This window comes from Nyctereutes procyonoides, unplaced genomic scaffold (genome assembly GCF_905146905.1).
Source record: "Nyctereutes procyonoides isolate TBG_1078 unplaced genomic scaffold, NYPRO_anot_genome, whole genome shotgun sequence".
Taxonomy (NCBI): Eukaryota; Metazoa; Chordata; class Mammalia; order Carnivora; family Canidae; genus Nyctereutes; species Nyctereutes procyonoides.
In genome coordinates this window covers 17,676,543-17,698,729 of record NW_026575144.1, presented here as the reverse complement: position 1 = coordinate 17,698,729, position 22,187 = coordinate 17,676,543, and the positions used below count along the sequence as shown (strand labels likewise).

Sequence of the window (22,187 nt, the reverse complement as noted above, 5' to 3'; positions counted from 1 at the left end):
CTTTGAATCTCAGTTTCCTGATCTTGTGGTTCTCACGTTTAACTATTTCTACATCTTGTTCAATGTTTGGCACACAGTAGATCATCAAATACTAGGATTTTCTTCTCCAGAATATGTCTCATGAGGACCATATGTCCTCATAGTTTCACAATGAATGATTGCAGAGATTTATCAGTACTGGGAAGTCTATAAAACATTTTATCTCTGTGAATTGAGAGGTAAAAATAGTACAGTGAAGAAAACCAAAGTTTTTTTTTCAAAGTTGATTAATGACGCTAGGAAGTAATTAAATTCAAGATGTGTTGATATTAAATGTTTCACACTTTATTAACAATATGACCCCTTTGTACCGTAGGGACAGGAATAGAAAATAAGAAATTGTAAGTTTTTCTTTATTCTTTTGGTGGTGAAAAATCAAAGAGAGAAATATTAAGACATTTGGTGGCATTTCTTAATTACTATTACTGAGTCACAGGAGTAGTTAAGCCTAATATTTAGATGCCTGTGAGGGACTAAATATGTCTTCAACTATGTGTTTCCAAACTATGTAGAAGTAAAACCAGTTTGAAATGTCCTATGAATGCATCATTGACACATTCTCCTTAAATATGTCAAATAAAGAAATGTACTATTAAATGGGATATCATTTGCATACCTCTTTATAGGTTCCTAATCACATTTGATTTGTCCATCTATTATATTTATTACCTTCAATTTTATCATCTCTATGCTTTCTCTTCTCCCTCATTCTCTTTAGAACAGAACAATCATTGTGGAGCACACCAAATGTGAAAACTGTCCTTATTTTATTGCCATAAATAAAGGCAGCTGAGTAGTTTGGGTCTGTTGAACGTCCAACCTGCTTTTACAAACTAGGACAAATTAGTTAAGTTGCCTGAACACAGATTTAAAAAAAAAGCATACAGAAATCAGGACCCATAATACGAGACCCATCCTCACAGAGACCTACGTAAGGCAGGGACAATTTTTTCCTGTCTTCCCATAGAATAACCCAGTGTTGCCAGTGATCAAACCTAATAAAAATGAATGGTATCCAACAGTGGATTATCATATTTTAATACCATGGTTTCTTCAATTAAAGCTCCCCATATCCACTGTTATTGAAATCACTGGTTCCATACAATCAACTGGAAAATATTTAGCTTCTATAAATCTAGTGAGTATGTTTCATCCAGTGCTTACTTCTGTAGCTTCTCAGCCAATTTGCCTTCAAAGGGCAATACACCTTTATCTGACTACCTATATGACATCTCAACAACACCTCCCACTCACACCATCTTTGCATCTAATCACACTCAACTTTCTCCAGGTTCATAGGAGTGACATTACATTGATGACATCCTTTTCTGAGGAGATTCATTTGACACACTGGAAACACAAATGTAATTGACAAAGCAGCTCCCAAAAAGGGATGGGTCATAACCCTACCCATCATACAATTTCAGCAAAGTTCCTGGGCATTACTTGGTCAAACAGTGTGCTCCATCCCTGACACTGTCAAGAAATAACTATTGATCCTCCAGAACCCACAACGATAAAAAAAAGACCAGCATCATCTAGGCCTTTTCAGCTGCTAGAAGCAATATGTTCCTCATTTACAAACTATTTCAGGGCATCAGTACTGCTATTCTCAAATTGGTCTACTTTAAACAGGGTCTCCAATAACAAAAGGTCTAGGATCTTTCCAAAATTAGATAAAAAAGAACTCCCCTTAGCGTTCTTCAGACACTCCTTCACTGTAGAGGATTTAGCAACTTTCTCTTCATGCATCCTGGAGTCTCTGGGCTACTCACAATGGCTATAAGTTATCCATAGGCTTCTTGTGCAAAACACCACCTTCTTTGGCCCCAGATACACTTTGATAGCACAGCCATTGCAGATTCCATATTGGGCCTTTGGGAGACTAAAGCTAACTGTTCCTGACTAGTGATCATTGGGATCCACTTGCCTATTATGCTTTGGGACATGGAGACAGCATCCATGGGTTGTCTTCCGTATAGTCACAGAAACCTTCTTACTGAAATGAAGATGATACTCATAGGAGAAAATATCTGGCATATTTCACAGGCAGAAGTGGCTTCCTTTGTCACCTCTCTCTTCAGTGGCCATTTGGAGGGCCCCTGGGATCAATGAGTAGACAGAAAAGATAGTTTGTATACTTTACTAAACAGTGTCAACATGGAAAGTGATGGAGTCACAGGTGGTTTACTGCTGTCTATCCTTAATAAGAATCTCCCCTAATCAAGGACAATCCCCAAAGATCAGCACCATTGGCCAAATGTCCAGGAGTTATCTTAATACTAGAAAATGCCCTGGCCAACATTTGGCCCCACCTACACATTTTCTGAGACCAGAAAGTCTCAATCTGTGAGGAATCTTTAATCTCTTGGTGTGGCGGAGGGATCATTATTTTCAACATGGACCGATTCTGGGTTAGAGGTTATTCTTTTTTTAAGATTTTATTTATTTACTCATGAGAGACACAGAGAGAGAGGCAGAGACACAGACAGAGGGAGGAGTAGGCCCCATGCAAGGAGCCCAATGTGGGACTCAAACCCGGGAATCTGTGACCACACCCTGGGTCAAAGGCTCTGAGCCTCAACCGCTGAGCCACCCAGGCATCCCTGGGTTAGAGGTTATTAATCCCGTTTTCTGTGGGGCAACTGTAAGACAATTTATTGTTTGGAATGTAATCAGTATATAAGCTCTGACAGAATAGAGCTTTTGCCCATTTTGTGCAATTTTGTATCTATGGAACGTAGAACAGTACTGAGATACTCAAGAACATTTGTTGAATGAATTACTTATTCGGCATCAAAAACCTCCTGACATCATCCTTAGTCATCCTTCCTTTCCAGATCCCCAAACTACAATGAATAAGTGATAAATTGTTAGAGAAAATTAGTTGAGAGCCTCAGAAAACTAAGGTAGTGATGATTTTTTTCATTCATCTGAAGTAAATTAAAAAGTATATTTATGCCCATTCCTATCAGTTGTTGTAAAGGGAATATACTGACCCTGTGAAAGAAGGGGCAGGAAAAAGCAGTTATAATTTCTTTTGGTAGTTTAAAGTATTTTCAGAGGTTTTGTGATGGCTTTCTGTATTCACATTTATTCCCTAATAAATCATGTGAGGAATCTTACACAAAGCTTACCTGATCTCATAAACCGTATGTCAGTTAATTGACTGAATTGTAAATACAGCCTGGTTATTGCTGATTTAGTCTGACAATATTATCTACAACATGCAGTTATATAAGATGCAAATTCACAATGGAAGGTTGTTTTAAGATGATTATTTCTCGAAATCTATCATTTCATGAGCATATATGGTTTACCATATCTATGCAAAATCAATTTTCACACTCAAATAACAAATTAAATTTGAATCATGAAATGAAAATCAGTAAGCATACATGATGTGATTCCACAAAATAAAATCATTTAAGTGAGAATAAAAGGGATTTAAAATCATTTATTCATTTAGACATAAAAGGCTCTCAGCTGAGGTGATTCAGTGAGAGATACACAGGATTTGTGCTCCATGGATTCTTAAATTAATATCCCTTACAACTCATTACCTGATCCTTAAACATCTCTGAGGTTAGCTGTGTATGACTCAGACTTTTTGTCATACTGCTACTATACTATACTTTCTCTTTCCTAATGTATGTGCCTTAAATCTCTTTCCCATTAGGATTCAGGAAAGAAAATGAGCTGTATAATCAGACTATCCAAACAGAGTGACTGATGTGAAAGATTAAAGTTAGAAAAGTGTGGGTCTATGTAAGTTATCTATTGAGGTTCAACAAACCACTCCAAAATTTACTGACTTTAAATGAACACTCATTTCCTGGCCCATGATTCTGAGAATCAGCAATTAGGATGGACTTAGTTAGGCAGTTCTTTTTCTCATCTAGAATCATACCCATGACTGCAGCTGGCTTTTGTTTCTGGCTATTGAATGGAGCACCTCAATTCTCCTTGTGAATCCCTCGTCTTCCAGTAGGTGAGACGGAGCTTCTTTAAATAATCATCTTATGGAAGTATTTTTGAGACATCACAGCCAACGCATAAACTCTATTAAGTTTCCATTTGTGTCAAATTCACTCAATGACCATTGTCTACAGGAAGTCCTCTGGCCATGCCTAAAGTCAATGAGGGAATAAGCTATACATGGGCATGGAAAGTGATACATTTGACTATAGCATGACTCTTAAAATATTATAAAATTCTGATGAATCCAATCATATGTTTTGCTTTAAGAAATATATCCTAAGTTGAAATATACAGATAATGCTTTTTTGCATGTTTTTGAAGTAAGACTTATAAAAGTTATACTACCACTATATATGCGGACTCTGTAGGTATGCTACGTATAACTCAGGGATCATAACCAAAGATGTTAAACATTCTTTAAATACTTGTAAGAACTGAACAAACTGGATGCTTTTCAGAGACATGTTCTAGCATTCTGACCAATACAAAGGTAATTTTTTATCTGTACATATTTCTTAGTGAAGTTCTAACATCACTAAAAAGTAATTCAGCTCACTACATTCTCATCCTAGAGACTTTTGAGTATAAATGACAATATTTATTGTTGCATTCTAATGCAAATTAAGACTCCTTAACGTCCCCAAATTCTCATTTCCCTCAGCCTATTAAATGTTTAATTTATTTAATTGACTACTTAAATTATATTGGAATTAACCTCAGTAATATTAATTAACTTTGAAGATGGTCATATTTAATTATGAATTACTATCACTTGCTCCTTTTTAAGTAGTTTCCACTGTGAATTTTTGTCCAATGAGAAGGCAATCAAAGATCTTAACAATTATTAAAGATCATACAAAGTTAAATTCATTTTTCTTTATTTTTACATGCCCTTCTAAACTATTAAATAGGTCTCTACATATCTTATCTGACATGATTGCATCAAGATAGGGAATGCTAAGGGTTAATTCCAGATCTTTTCATAATTTACTGGACTCAGAGTCAATCATTCATTTTCTTCTACCTCAATAGACATCACATTTAGACTGAGAAAAATGCTTATTCTTTATCAATGAAATTTTATGGGAATAAAAATCTTTGTTCCTTGTGTGAAGGGCACCATGTCAATTCCCATTATCAGTAAGGGTTAGAATAAGACTGAATTTCCTCCAACATCACAGCATATGTGAGATGGAATTCACATATACATTTTGAGCCAGTAAGAGTTTATGAAAGAAAACAAAAATTGAAAGAGAAAACTCCCGACTAAACCTCAACACATGATATAATACTTATAGTACACAGGCTTAAATTGAACAAAATAAGTTATGATGATGTTCCAAACATGCTAGTTCTATATCCCTAAAAGGAAGCTCTTAATGACATGGTATGAGGGCGATGTCCTCTGCTAACATGCACCTGCACATGCATACACCCCCCACATTGAATATGTGAAGACAATTGGCATTTCAATCATTGTTCCACAAGCATCACAGTTTTGTTGTTGTTGTTCTCTGCTGATTTACTCGTCATTTAAATGATCGCTGAATATTTGAATCAAAAATAATACTCCCAACTCTTCATCTGAGCATCATAGAGAAGGTCTGTTGCTTCTAGAACTCAGGAAGATGAGGAGGAAATAAGACAGCTGATCTGAAAATGTGAATATTAGCAACAGGAAACCTCACTAGGATGGAGTATGGAGATTTCAGCAGAAGGAGCTCTCAAACCCTCACTAGTAGTCAATTGCAGACCCAATAGGAAGAGATGGACTGGACCTCACAGGGATTTGACCTTGCACCAGATACTACTCTACTCTTCAGTCTGAGACACTTTCCTTATCTCCCGGGGGCAACAGCTCAGCTAATGAGAACCACCATACTTCAAACTCCCAGTTTACTCCAAAGACTTCTTGTTATAATAGCCTTTCCAACTCACCCCCTTTTCAAAAAAAAAAAAAAAAAAAAGTGCCTCTCCTTTGTTTCATTGGTCGTGCCTATGGTTTTGTCTAGTTTGTTTGTCTCAGATTGTAATTCTCTCTTATTCCCCAATAGCCCAGGTTTTGCTAGTGAAATAACTAACATTTTTATTTTTGAGGTTAAAAAAATCAAAAGACCTCACATCTACCAGTTTATGAGTCTTCTGCTAATTCTTCTCACACGTGTAGCTAAACATTTTAACACTACGATATTTTGTTCTTACAGAAATAAAATGCTTTTTCAGAAAGTTCATTGTATTTTCAATCAGCTAAGTTTATTTCTTTAATTACTTTGCTCACAAAATTATGCAGACTTCAAATTAATAATTCCCTATATGGAACACTTATTCCAAGATTATTTTAGACAAGAATTTACAAAGAAACTCAGTTATTTTTTAGCTTATCATACATTTTGTTTGCTTTCAAAATAGATGATTGTGTTATCTTCTCCAAAAACTCTTAGATACATTTTAAAATTAATATACTCTGTACAATATGGTGAATCCTGGAGGTTCCTGAATTATATACAATTTAAAAAAATAAAACAGGTACTTTTAAAAATATATTTTTTTTATTTTTTTAATTTTTATTTATTTACGATAGTCACACACAGAGAGAGAAAAAGGAAGAGACATAGGCAGAGGGAGAAACAGGCTCCATGCACCGGGAGCCCGACGTAGGACTCAATCCCGGGTCTCCAGGATCGCGCCCTGGGCCAAAGGCAGGTGCTAAACCGCTGCGCCACCTAGGGATCCCCCTTTTTAAAAAAATTTAAAAGATTTTACTTATTTATCCATGACAGACAGAGAGAGAGAGAGACATAGACAGAGGGAGAAGCAGGCTCCCTGCTGGGGAGCCCATGCAGGACCCAATCCCAGCACCCAGGGATCATGACCTGAGCCAAAGGCAGAGGCTCAACCACTGAGCCACTAAGGTGGCCCATATTTGTTTAAAATTAAATTTGGGAGGCACCTTGGTGACTCAGCAGTTGAGCGTCTGCCTTCAGCTCAGGGCACGATCCTTGAGCCCCTGGATCGAGTCACACATCGGGCTTCCTACATGGAGCTTGCTTCTCCCTCTGCCTCTCTGTGTGTTTCTCATAAATAAATAAATAAATAAATAAATAAATAAATAAATAAATAACCTTTAAAAATTTAAATTAAATTAAAATTTTATTATCCTTCCTATCCTGTATTGTACTTTTAATTTCAACTGGAAAATATTAAAATGTTTAAATAGACTTTTTAAAGAATGTGGACAGTTTTAAATACATATTGACGATTTTTAAATAAATATTTAAACAAATGTGTCAATGATATTTTACAATAGTACATTTTATGTGACAATCAATAAAATTAAAGTCAATTAAGTAAGTACCAATCGTTGTAGATTGTAAGATTATCCTTAAGCTCGGTATTGAATTCCAATGTGGAGAAACATATTTGAAAGGCACTTAAATCTTATTGATTTATAAGATTTCTCAGTAAATTCCCGGCTTTTAGACATTTAACCTTCTAGTTATCTATTGATTTATTAATACTCAAAAGAATCTATCTCCTCTGTTTCCAAAGAGACTGCTTAGACTATAAGAAGTATATCAGTAAGTGCAGAATGAGATGAATAGATAGATTTTAGAAAAAAGATAAGTAGGTAGTTAGGTAAACAGAGGACCAACAGGCAAGGACTATTCCATATGATTCCCTATCACTCTCTTTACCTTATGCTCAATAGCTGAGAATTACTAAAAGCATATCTGAGGAGACCAACACTGAAGCCAAAGCACTAAATAGATTGACCAGACTCTGATTTTTAGAAAAAATTCTCTGTAAATAAGATCATGCAACATTTATCTTCCTGCGTCTGGCTTGTTTCACTTAGCATAATGTTATCTAGGTTAATCCATGTTGTTACAAGTAGCAGAATCTCCTTAATTTTAAGACTGAATATGAACACACACACACACATAAACACAGAGACTATTGTGAATAATGCCGAAATATACATGGGAATGTCAACATCTCTTCCAGATACCAATTTTGTTTCCTTTAAATATTTGTCCAGAAGAAGGGTTGCTGAAATACATGGTACATCTATTTTTAGGTTTTATTTAAGGGACCTCCATACAATTTTCCACAATGGTTATAAGGGTTTATATTTCCACCAACAATGTACAGGGGGACACTTTTTAAAAAAGATTTATTTATTTACAAGAGAGTGAGAGTGCATGCAAGCAGGGGAGGGGCAGAGAAAGGGGGAGAAGCAGACGCCCCCCCCCCCCCCCAAGCTCTGAGTCTGATGCAGGGCTCCATCTCACCACCCTGAGATCACAACCCCAGCTGAAATTAAGAGTCAGATGTTTAACTAACTGAACCACCAAGACCCCCCTTTGGTACACTTTTACAAAAGAAAGAAAGAAAAAGAACATTTCCCTTTTCTCTCCACTTTGCCAACATTTGTTATTTTTTGACATTTGACATAAAAACAGCTATCGTAACACGTATGAGGTGATATCTCTTTGTGACTTTGATTTGCGCCTCCTTGATGATGAGTGATGTTAAGCACTTTTTTAAAGTACCTATAAGCCTTTCTAAAGAAAGATTTTTGTTATTGTTGTTATTTGTTTATTGAGAGAGAGAGAGAGCATGCAAGCAGGGAAGAAGCAGAGGGAGAGGGCAAGCAGTCTCTGGAAACAATATGGGGCTGATTCCAGGACTTTGAATCATGATCTGAGCCAAAATCAAGAGTTAGCCCCTCTTGCTAGGCCTCATCATGCTATGTACTAGTCGGTAAACTATTAAGAGATAAAGAATGGCAAGGGATAACTAGGAAGGTGGCTAATTAATCTCTGTCCATGGAAAGTCACAAAGCCCATTGTCTTCCAGAGATAGTTTCTAGCATGGAGGGCAAATTTTTGAAAATGTTAAACCCTCTGAAGACATGTGTAGAACCTGTGCAAACAGCAACATATCAGATTTCTATAATATGAATAAATGATACTTTCATACTTTGGTATGGTAATCTCAAGCAAGCTGTTTTTCCCCACTTTCCACTAATCCATAAACATCCATCAAGGGATGTTTACCCACTTTTTGATGCATTGCACCTCTCATACCAGTTCATAAAATCTGACATAACCAGTGGAGCACCTGAAAATCTGAAGTCTCCAACAAGACTGCACCAGTACACTTCCTGTCTATAGCTTTGCAACAGTAGTTTATCTGTTGCATTAAAAATAATCTAGTGCTGTAAGTCTGTACTATACTCTATACCACTTGTTCCACTGTTGATGTGTGACTTTTACCTACAATGAATTTCAATACAATTAGATAGTATGCAGAAAGTGAATGTATTCTGACCATATGTCATTAAAAAAACTGCAAATAGTGACAGTTGTGCTTTTTTCTTATTGGCAGAGATGACATGCAAGTGATCAGAACTGAGTCATAGTGCAAGAGACAAATTATTTCAAAGACACTCAAATAGGTCAGTTTGCTCTGTGTCAGTTGGTAGAAATGCATGCTTCAGCTGTAAACTCTGATTCTTGCATCGAACTCAGGTCTGATATTTCAATTCTGAGACTTTACTAGAAATTTTTCCTCAGTTCTGACCATCAGGCGAAAATAAGTTCCAGTTTTTAATATCATTGTTTTTAAATATTATTTTTCTGAAATATTCCTTTGGTATTTAGAGAAAAACATTGCCTTACTGCATTGTTTATTTGTGATCCTCCAACATCTATCATAATGCTATGTTTATAGTAGAAATTCAGTATTTGCTAAATGAATAAAGCTGGAAGAAATTCAGTCATGGACTGCTAATGAAAGAACATTTTTAGCCAAACACATATATTTTTAATTTTCTGGAATCAACAGTAACATTTTGCAGGAACTTAAAAATTGAAACATGAAAGACAAAGTCTTATTGCTATTGCAATCACAGTGATTAATGGATCATAATATTAGACCTTATGAGAAAACTTTCACATCCTGTTAGGATAGACAATGTTGGGAAATAACTACTTGCATGGTAAAAACAAGAAAATACCTGGAAAAAAACCTCATACGCTTTTTATATGAGGCTATCAAAGTGTAGTAGATACAGGGAGACTTTGGGAAATGAACTTTGGACATCAAGGGGCCTGTCATATAAAAGCATAAAGACAGAGTGGCATGCCCAGGCAAAGCAGATAAAAGAGGAAGCAGACAAAAGAGGAAGGTGACTGTACATAGAGATATATTATAGGGAGAAAGAGAAATCAGCTGATGCTTAAAAATTCTGTGGACTAAAAGGGAGAATTGAAATTGAAGGAACACTAGATACAAGAATATACTCATTAGGCGAATCATTCTCCCTGAGTTTTAGTAAGTGAGAGGAAGTGATGAAGGGGCTGAAGAGCACAAAGAAGAAACAGAGGTCTTCACAGTCTCAGAGTTCATGGATGCCAGAACTGGTTGAATCCAAAAGGGGAACCAAAATACCTACAAAAACAATCCACACTCTTGGAGCTCACATGCCAACAAGATCAAGAATGTGGTGAAGACCCAGAATGTTGAGAGTTTGGATAATCACAGAAGAAATCAACCTAAATAAATTAACTGAAAACATATTAAAAACTTGAATGTAAAATCTGAAACCATCAAATTATTGGAGGAAGAAACCAAAAACATAGAATAAGTTCCTTGATATAGGTCTTGACAATGATTCTTTTTAAATTTAACACCAAAAGCAAGACAACAAAAGGAAAAGTAAACAAGTGGTACCGCATCAAGGTAATAATCTTCTACAAAGCAAACAAAATCATTAATAAGATGAAAAGGCAGCCTACTGAACAAGAGAAAATACTTGCAAACCACATACCTGGCAAGGAGTTAATTTCCAAAATATATAAATAACTCATACAAGTCAATTGTAAACTAACACACAATCTGATTAAAAAGTGTGAAGATATAACTAGATATTCTTCCAAAGAAGACATACAAATGGTCAACAGACACATGAAAATGTGTGCAAGGTCACTAATCCTGAGGGAAATGCAAATTGAAAATATGAGATATTACTTCATATCTATTAGAATGGCTACCATCAGGAATATAAGAGACAACATGTGTTAGTGAGCATATGGAGGAAAGGAAACTTTGTGCACTGTTGGTGGAAATGTAAATTTGTGCAGCCAATGAAAATAAGCATGGAGTTTCCTCAAAATATTTTTAGTTAGTTTATTTTAGAGAGAGAAAGTATGAGCAGGAGGGACAGAGGAAAAGGAAAAGAGAGAAACTCAAACAGATTCTGTGCTGAGCATAAAGTCCCATGAGGAGCTTAATCTCATGACCCTGAGATCATGACCTGAGCCAAAATCAGGAATGGGACTCTCAACTGACTGTGCCACCCAGGCACTGGATCTTCAAAATATTAAAAACAGAAATACCATATGATCCAGCAATTCTACTTCTGGTTATATATCTGAAAGAAACAAAATCACTATCTCAAAGAGACGCTGTGCCCTCCATGTAGATTGCAGCATTATTTACAAAGGCCAAGGCATAGAAACAATGATAGACAGATAAAAGGTTAAAGAAAATATGATTTAGGGGATCCCTGGGTGGCTCAGTGGTTTAGCACCTGCCTTTGGCCCAGATCCTAGAGTCCCAGGATCGAGTCCCACATCGGGCTCCTTGCATGGAGCCTGCTATCCCTCTGTGTCTCTGCCTCTCTCTCTCTCTCTCTTTCTGTCTCTCATGAAAAATCAAATAGAATCTTAAAAAAAAAGAAAACATGATTTATATATGCATCTGGGTATTTTTCAGCTTTAAAAGAGGGAAATTCTGCCATTGTGACAACACGAATGGACCTTGAAGATATTATACTAAGATAAATCATACAGAAAGGCAAATACTCTATGTTCTCACTTATATGTGGAATCTAAAACACTGAACTCATACAAACAGAAAATATATTGGTGGTTGCCAGAGGCAGTGGATGAGGGAAAGGGATGAAAGGTATAAACTTTCAGGTATAAAATAAGTAGGTTTTGGGAATGTAATATACAGCATGATGTCTATAGTTAATAATGCCATATTATGTATTTGAATGTTGCTAAGAGAGTAGGTTTTATAAATTAGATAAACAAATATATATATATATATATCTACATATATAGCTCTTCAAAATATTAAAAACAGATGTATATATGTTTTAATAAAATATTAAAAACAAATGTGTATATATATATATATATATATATATATATATATATATATATAAAGAGAGAGAGAGGATGAGAGAGAGAGAGAGAGGTGTGTGTTTCCACTGTTCTACATACAATGTCAGGAACAAAATAAAAATATGAGATGATCATAAATAGGGGGAAAGTTGGCTTGTAATAAAGAGAATATATAATCAACAAAAATGGCTCCCTATATGGCTCAGTTATTAAAATCAGAAAGCAAGATATTTAAAACAGTTATTGTGAATATATAAAAGAATTTGCAAGAAATATGGCTGTGATGTGTTAATAGATACAACACTTCAAAAAATGATAATATACACAATAAAGAAAATTCAAAACAAAAATTCAACAATTAGAATTAAATTTTCACTGATTAGACTAAACAGAAAATTGGACTGTGTAGGAGGGAAGAAGAGGGACCTCAAAGATATGCCAATAAGATGTATTCAGGTTGAAGCAAAGAGATTAATAGGGTTTTTTAAAATGAGTGGAATATCAGTGACATGAAAGATAATATTAAATGTTCTAACACTTGTAAATTCTCATTTCAGAAAGGAGAAAGATGCAGGAAAAATTTTTGAAGAAATAATTGTTTAAAGTTTTTTTTTCTTTCTTTTTCTTTTTCATCATCAACTCAAGTTTCCTCTATCATCTAAACCAGGGTATAAAAGTGGTCAATTCCAAGCAAATTATAGTTGAATTATGTAAACATATGAAAAGAAAAAAGTGTCCTTGAAAAAGAAATAAAAATTTAAAATTAGCCAAACTGAGGGGAAAAGTTCAAATTTTCCTTATTGTGAATGAGAGAGGACATAAGACATCAATAGAGACATTACAATAACTAAAAAATAAATAAATAAATAAATAAATAAATAAATAAATAAAGGAACATTATGAACAATTTCAGGTACACAAATTTGACAATATTGAAAAGAAAATACTTTCAAAGATACAACCTATTGATTAAGCTAACAGAAGGAAATTATAGACAATCTCAATAGATGATATCACTTAAGCAAATTGAACTTGTAATTACAAACTTTGAATAAAAGTGCCTCTAGGATGGGCACCTGAGTGGCTCAGTCAGTTGAGCTTCTGTCTTTGGCTCAGGCCGTGTTCCAGTGATTCTGGGATTGAGCCCTCCATAGGGCTCCCTGCTCTGCGGGGAGCCTGCTTCTCCCTTTCCTCCCCACTGGTGCTCTCTATCTCTATCTCTATCTCTGTCTCTTTCTCTCTGTTAACTAAATAAATACAAATCTTGAAAAAAATGACTCTAGGACACAGTGTCCTTTCACTGTGAATTCTATAATTATTTTAAGGAAAAGAATACCAATTGCATACAATTTTTTCACACCATAGTGGAAGAAGGAACATTTCCAAATGTGTTTTATGTTGTCAGCATAACCCAAGTATATTCATTTTTTACTGCTACTTTAATAAATTGCACAGATGCAGGGTCTGGAAACTACAAAAATTTATTATTTTCCATGTATGTAAGTTAGAAATTCAACATGAACCTCACCAGGCTAACATCAAGGTGTTTGCAGAGCTTTGCTACTTTCTACAGTCTCTAAAGGAGAATCTGTTTGCTCACTTTTCATCTTACAAAGGTTGCCTCTCTTTTTTGGATGATGGAGTACTCCCTCTATTTTCAGAGCCAGGACTAGAGGGTGGGGTCCTCCTGTCACAGTACTTCCACCCCTCCGTAGCCACATCTCCTTCAAAGCTCAGCTCAGAAAGATTCTCCACTCATAAGAACCATGGGATGAATTGGGGCCAGCAGGATAATCCAGAATACACTCCCCATCTCAAGGTCCTTATTTAAATCACATTTGCATCACTTTTCGACATGCGGTAACATACAAGATCTGGAGGTGAGGATGTGGATTCCTGTGGGGGGCCATGACTCAGTCTATGGCAGTAAGTCAACATTGTGGCCTAGAAAGACACTACAAAAAACAAATGACCAGTATCCTCATAAACACAGACACAAAATCCTGAACAAAGTATTAGCAAGTAATAGCAGTTATGTCCTGTCTTTGCTATCTCACCAGAAAGAAGGGAAAATTGGATGACTTCTGTGAATATCTTCTTTTCATGTTATATAACTGATGAGGTAGAATAGTTATTCCCAAGAGAAAGAAAATAAAGAAAGCCCTGCAACTATGCAACTGCCTTGTATTTATCCTTTGAGACTTTTTAAAATATATATTTATTTATTCATTTGAAGGGGCAAGGGGGGGATAAGGGAAGAAGGAGATAAGGAGGGAAAATCTCAAGCAGACTCCATGCTCAGCACAGAGCCTGCCACGGGGCTTGAACTTAAGACCCTGAGATCACAACCTGGAGCCAAAAGCAAGAGTTGGGAGCTCAACTGACTACACCACCTTGGTGCCCCCCACCCCTTAAGACATTTTGCAGACCATGAGGCAAACAGGAAAATCTACATAGACTATAATATCCTTCCTAAGTTGAGGAGGTAGACATGAGAAGTCAGGGAGCATGAAGCACCTAGAATATATGAGTCAGAGGAACAGAGAGGAAGGAACAGAGAAAAATTGCAGAACAGTGGTCTACCAATGTTATTGTCTAAATACTAACCTTAACAAGTCCCAAGTTGTGGCTAGGTGAAAATGTCTTAGAGCATTCACATGCATCAGGGCCACTGGAGTTCCAAGCGGACCAAGTGAAACACTTCATTGAACACGCCAGGCATTCCATAGAAATCCCAGAAGGGCCAAAGCTTAGTAAAAGAGCTAGAATTGGCCTACAGTAAATACTGGACAGCTGTCATGAGAGAGCTAAAATATGAGTCTCAAAAAGTTTAAGTTGATCTGCAAGTAGTTACCCATCTGCCAAAACAAAACTCAAGCAGCAGCATCTGATAGAACGTTATGATCTGATGGAAATATTCTTTTTCATGTGCTGATACAGTAGCCATAACATGTAGACATCACACGTTTAAAATGTCACTAGTGACTAAGAAGTGGAATTTTCAATTTTATTTAACTTGAATTAATATAAATTCTAATTTAAATGGCCAATTGCCAAATGCAGCTAGCAGTTACCGAATTAAACATTGCACCTTTAAACAAAGAGAATAAAATTCAGACGTTCACCCATGTATCATTTGCAAGTGCAGGATCCAATAATAAACTAACAGACATGTAAAAATACAAAATATGAAACATACTGAGAAGTTAGTCACTAGAAAACCACAGAAAGGACAAATGTCATAAAATAAAGGTAGGCATAAAATAATGAGGAAAGAAGCCAAAGCTATAAAAATAAATAAATATATTGGCTTATTTGCTGTGCTTTACATGTCAGTCAATGAATCAGAGATCATGAGTCAGTGTGCATTATTGCAGTTAAGGAAGATGTGGATCGTTTGCTTTTTTTAGTTCCTGGAAAATCACATTTCTGAACCTCTGTAACATTATTCCCCCATGTTATCCAAAGAAAAAGTACTAAATATTAGTTATTACTTTTACACAATAGCTCTTGCTGCCTTTAATCTTCTAAACAGGGTATTCTTGGTTTCTTGCTTTGCTGTTAGAAATCGCAGCTTGCCTCTAAATGTCCTTCGTAGGACATTTGAAGTCAATCAATATACCTCAATGTATCATCTATCTAAGGAACTCTTCTTGATGAATGGTTTTTGCATTTTAACAAACTGATTCAGTAAAAGAGCTTTATATTTTCTTATGATGATTTTAAGTCTCAAGCAAATGGCACACAATATATTTAAACAATTATATGTAGAATTCTGCATAATTGGATCATTAAGCATAAAAATTAATTACTAACCTGAATTAAGAAAAATACATTTGAAAACTCAAAGAAGCTGTTAAAATTTAAAATATCTCAAGATTTTTCTTCCACCTTTGTGAAATTATGTTTTGATTGTCATGCTTGTGATCATTTTTATTACAGTGTCACTTTTTTAAAAAGATTTGTTTATTTGAGAGAGAGAAAGAGAGCATGTTCACAAGCGGACAGAGAGGCAGAGGGAGAGAATTTTCAAGCAGACTCTTGGCTGAGTGTGGAGTCTCACACGTGGCATGGTCCCATGACCCATTAGATCATGACCTGAGCCAAAATGAAGAGTTGAACGCTTGACCAACTGATCCACCCAGGTATGTATCAATTCCCGTGTATTTTTATACTATTGGGTTTTCTTAAATTGAATTGTGTTGAATTTTGCTAGTTTATTGTTGTTTATTGTCCTAAAACCACTAATTATCCAGTATTATATTTGGGAGAAAATTCATAGTGAATGTGAAAATATAGCCAAAGATATATAGCAAAGAAAATATTTTCAGGGTTATAGGATTAATGACCATTTAAGTCCATCTCTCTATGTATGCATATTTAAATCTCAAACATACGTAGTAACAGAAAAATATGAGAACTACCATTTGAGATATCATTGTACTTTCTTTGTGAAGGGAAAACTAGTCATGTTTGGAATGATACCCTCTATTATCTGTAAAGATAAGGTTCCAGGGCACCTGAGTGGCCCAGTCAGCTAAGTATCTGCCCTTGGCTCAGGTCATGATCCCATGGTCCTGAAATTGAGCTCCATGTCGGGCTCTCTGCTCAGCGGAGAGCCTGCTTCTCCCTCTCCCTCTGCACATCTTTGTTTTTACAAAAACGTTAAAATATAGATACTTATACAATTACTACAGTAAAATAGGTTAAGAAAATTTTCCCAATGAAGGCTGACCTATACAATCAACTCACTTTTCAAGGAAAAATGCCCAATGTTCTAATTTTCTATAGACACAAAAGTATTGTGAGGGCAGAAGAATCAAGTCTTTATAGAAGTGGGACCCTGAGTTAAATTAGATGGATGTCATTTATTACTAAATTATAACAGGTAGGGATTTGATTGAAATGAACATATTTTCATTGATCTTTCAAGTTCATGAAACTTTAACATCCAGATTCCTTTTTTTAAAAAGATTTTATTTATTTATTCATGAAAGACACAGAGAGAGGGGCAGAGACACGGGTAGAGAGAGAAGCAGGTTCCACGGAGGGAGACTGACGTGGGACTCTATCCCGGGACTCCAGGACCATGTCCTGGGCCGAAGGCAGGTGCTAAACCACTGAGCCACTCAGGGATTCCCTAATATCCAGATTCCATCTGTAAGTTCATGGTTTCTTAAAATTTACTCTTCTGGGAAAATCTGGGAAATTTGTAAAAATTCCAATTCTGAACTTGGGACCTAGAAATTCTAATGTTGTAGTATGGGATACCTAAGCTAGGGCCCAGGAATCTGTATACATAAACAACCAGTCTGGGGAGATTATTCTGACTTGTGCTGTTCTTTAAGAAACAATGATCTAGAAACTCAACAAGGAGAAAGAAACAAAGCCAGAAAATCCAAGCAATGTATGAACTACAAGTTGAAATATTTGTTAATGGAAAATTTCTGAGTTTCTCCAAAATATTCGTAAAATAAAACCATACTGTTACTAACATAAGACAATGGCCATTACTTATTGATTCCATATAAGAAATTTAGAATTGAAAGCATATAGTGACCAAAAGAGCTATTTATAAATAGAATTCTTATTTTGATTGCACATTCTTATTTCATGTGCTCTCTCTATAAAAATACTAGTTATCAAAATTAAAAGCAATTGTCCTCCTTACAGATCTATTTTAAATACCTTTTAATATTAAGAAAAAAATTAATCACTTCCCAGCTTATGTTCTAGTTCTCACTTCAAATCTCAACCAAAGAACACAACTTTCTGAAAATAACATTACTCTGATGTCATATTTTATTTCACTTGAGAAGTTGTTGAAAGGCATCTGGGTGGCTCAGCTGGTTAAGCAGCCAACTCTTGGTTTCAGCTCAGGTCATGATTTCAGGGTCCTGGGATGGAGCCCCTCCATGGGGCTCTGTGCTTAGTGGGGTAGTGGGGGTCTCCTTAAGATTATCTCTCTCCCTATCTGTTCCTCTCTCACTCACTCATACTCTGTCTCTCAAATAAATTTTTTAAAAAGAAAATATTTCTGTTGATTTAGATAATTCTGGTATTGTTTCAAAGAAAATTGGATTTGTGCATTAGATGAAAATCATGATGACATTTATGACAGAGGGAATTTACTGAAAAAAAAAATAGCTATGTACTGGGAACAAGCATTATCAATAGAAATTGAAAACCAATCCTTTTGAACATGGTTAAAAAAGCAACTTCATCTCGGTAATACTTCAAACTTTGTTAAGAGTCAGAAAGAAAAAAAATAATGAGGACATTATTAAAAGAAGTTTCCTGACATTTAAGCACCTGTTCATTTGTTTTATAAATTTGGAATGAAATAGGTCATTTTTAATTGAAGGATTACCTTGATTCTAGAATCAACACTCCTCGAGAAACCATCGTGGACATGTGTTGGTGCTCATACATAGCTGCAGGAGCACATCTATTGCCTTTCTCTCTGTGAAATGTAATTAAGTTTAAGCTTATTAATTGAATTGGATTATAAATATAAATATAAACATATATAGCCGCTGTCAGGTTCAATCAAGTAAAATGTGAAAATTGGCCACAGAAGAGTTTTTGAGATCCTCCTTACTTTAATGTTCAATTATGTTATGAAACATCACAGAACCAGGTCACTCTGTTTTTTTCCTTGACAAATGAGCCTGATGTGCTCATGCTTATTTTTTCTTTCAAATAAAAGGGGGATTTCCCATTGGATGGCAGAGTACCAGTATGAATATCCAAATATCCATCACATCAGGCATCTATGTTATTGTCTTAGGACCCCTGTGTCCTTTTCTACAGACTGTGTGCCATCACACACACTTCCTAATGCTTCAGTGGAAGTAGCCACACCTATATCATGAACCCACTTGCTTGGGCTTAGGTGATGGGTCTAGGGACACGTCTGAATCAAACAACTCCCAAAATTTGGGGTTAAACATTGAACTATTAGGCTCAGTCCATCTGCTCTCTTCAACAGAGTTGTGAATATGAGAACTGTGTGAGAAGCTACTTTTTACCATATGAACTGAAAAACATAGAAAGTAAGTTTTCTTGTAACAACCTTAAACTTCTTATGCCAACTTTTTTGTCATTTGCTTGGTATTGCTTAGCAATGTCCAGTTGGAAGCAACCAAGTGACCATTTAGTTGCAATCAAGTAACATCCATTTAGAAGCTTACAATGCATAGCTAATACTGTAAAATTCAAGTGTAGCTCAGTCAGTGTTCAGCGAGCCATTCTGCATTGCCCTAGTGGGTTCTATAGAATAAACTGAAGAAATACATTCTAATACTAATCACCTTGGCACCACTCAGGCAATCAAGGTTTGCTAACTGTAAACATCCAGTGCCCTCCCACTCATAGGACCAAGCTCGACATCAATCCCCATGAGCTGCATTTTTTGCCACCCTTACTGAAAAATAGACAAAAGAGTTCTTGGTACTGGTTGGGCTCCATAACAAACTCTGCTTAGAGAATTTACAAATTATTCAGTGTGAGGTGTTGGGTTTTGTTTCTTCTATGAATATATATGAATATATATGAATATATATAGAGATATATTCATAGAGACAGAGAGAGAGAGAGAGAGGCAGAGACACAGGCAGAGGGAGAGAAGCAGGCTCTACACAGGGAGCCTGATGCAGGACTTGATCCCAGGTCTCCAGGATCACACCCCAGGCTGCAGGTGGCGCCAAACCACTGCCACCAGGGCTGCCCCATGGTAGATATTTTTGACTCAGCCCGCTCATACCACCTACACCCTACATTGGACAAAATGACTAGAAGGAAGAATTTACCGAGAAAGAAAAAACTGGAAACAATACTCTCTGTCACAGAGTTACAGAATTTGGATTTAAATATGATATCGGGAAGTCAATCATGAGCAGTTATAAAGCTACTGGTGGCTCTGGAAAAAAGCACAAAGGATTCTAGAGACTTCATTACTGCAGAATTGAGATCTAATCAGGCCAAAATAAAAAGTAGACTAAATGAGATGCAATCAATACTGGGTGTTCTAACTGCTAGGGTTAATGAGGTAGAAGAGAGAGTGAGTGACATAGAAGACAAATTGATGGCAAGGAAGGAAGCTGACCAAAAAAAGAGAAAACCAATTAAAAGCCCATGAGAAAAGGCTTAGGGAAATAAATGATAGATTGAAAAGGAAGAATATATGTCTAATTGGGATTCCAGAAGAGACTGAGAGACAGAGAGGACCACAAAGTATATTTGACAAATCATAGCTGAGAACTTCCCAAATATGGGGAAGGAAACAAGCATGCAGATCCAGGAGATAGAGAGCCCCCCCAAAAAAAATCAATAAAAACTGTTCAACACCTCAACATTTAATAGTGAAACTTGCAAATTCCAAAGATAAAGAGAAAATTCTTAATGCAGTTTGAGACAAAAGATTCTTAACTTATATGGAGATAAATATCAGATTAACAGCAGGCCTCTCCACAGAGACCTGGCAGGCCAGATAGGGCAGAAAGGATATAGTCAGGATCCTAAATGAGAAGAACACCCAGCAAGAATACTTTGCCCAGCAAGGCTGTCATTCAGAATAGAAGGAGAGATAAAGAGCTTCCAAGATAGGCAGAAACTGAAAGCATGTGTGACCACCAAAACAGTTCTGCTAGAAATATTAAGGGGACCCTGTAAAAGAAGAGGGAGCCCAGAGAAACAATTCACAGAAACAGTGACTGAATAGGTAATATGATGACACTAAACTCATATCTTTCAATAGTTACTCTGAACAGGAATGGGCTAAATTATCCTGTCAAAAGATGCAGGGTAATGGACTGGATAAAAAAGCAAGATCTATCTATATGCTGTCTACAAGAGACTCATTTTAGACCTAAAGACAAGTCCAGCCTGAAAATGAAAAGGTGGAGAACCACTTACCATCCAAATGGTCCTCAAAAGAAGGCTGAGATAGCAATCCTCATATCAGATAAATTACAGTTTGTACCAGAGACTATAGTAAGAGATGAAGAGGGACACTATAGCATACATAAAGGGTCTATCCAACAAGAAGACCTAAAATCATGAATAGTTATGCCCCAAATGTGGGAGCTGCCAAGTATATCAATTAATAACCAAAGTAAAGAGATACTTCGATAATAGTACACTAATAGTAGAAGACTTCAACATGGGACTTTCTGCAAATGATAGATCTTATAAGCAGAACATCACCAAAGGAATGAGGGCCTTAGGAAGAAGAATAGGCGAGAACGACCCCCGGACCGGCCAAAGCCCGCGTGCCACCGCATCCCCGCGTCCAGCGCTTACGTCCCACCGCCGTCGCCACCATGCCCAAGAGAAAGGCTGAAGGGGAGGATGCTAAAGGAGATAAAGCCAAGGTGAAGGATGAGCCACAGAGAAGATCTGCAAGGTTATCTGCTAAACCTGCTCCTCCAAAGCCAGAGCCCAAGGCTAAAAAGGCCCCTGCAAAGAAGGGAGAGAAGGTACCCAAAGGGAAAAAGGGGAAAGCTGATGCTGGCAAGGATGGAAATAACCCTGCAGAAAATGGAGATGCCAAAACAGACCAGGCACAGAAAGCTGAAGGTGCTGGAGATGCCAAGTGAAGTGTGTGCATTTTTGATAACTGTGTACTTCTGGTGACTGTACAGTTTGAAATACTATTTTTTATCAAGTTTTATAAAAATGCAGAATTTTGTTTTACTTTTTTTTTTAGGCTGTGTTGTTAGCACACGGAACACTTCATTGTTGTTTTGGGGGAAGGGCATATGTCACTAATAGAATATCTCCGAAGCTAGATTGATAACAAGAGGGAAAACACCTTCCCCTTCTAGTTTTGAGAAACTTCCTCTTGGCTCCCAGGAGGAGGGATTCCTTGATGTTGACACACATGAGCCACCTTGGTGGTGTGGAAAAACTAAAATTCATTTTTTTATGTCCTCTTGTCCCTCTCTGCCTTCAACATAGACTTGACTC

At 36.4% G+C, this 22,187-nt stretch overlaps 1 protein-coding gene and 1 pseudogene across 1 annotated transcript; one reads left to right on the top strand and one right to left on the bottom strand.

Annotated features, from left to right (window-relative positions):
* LOC129499124 (40S ribosomal protein S17-like) overlaps window positions 1-18,623 on the bottom strand; it is a 61,780-nt pseudogene extending 43,157 nt beyond the window's left edge.
* Window positions 18,624-21,541: 2,918 nt separating this feature from the next.
* LOC129499197 (non-histone chromosomal protein HMG-17-like) lies at window positions 21,542-21,914 on the top strand. Its single transcript, XM_055308896.1, has one exon. The coding sequence runs from the start codon at window positions 21,542-21,544 to the stop codon at window positions 21,815-21,817; it is 276 nt and encodes a 91-aa protein (XP_055164871.1). The 3' UTR covers window positions 21,818-21,914.
* Window positions 21,915-22,187: the final 273 nt, after the last annotated feature.

Bases quoted from the DNA above. Each gene is read 5' to 3' on its own strand.
- LOC129499197 (XM_055308896.1), top strand. From the start codon at position 21,542: ATGCCCAAGAGAAAGGCTGAAGGGGAGGATGCTAAAGGAGATAAAGCC.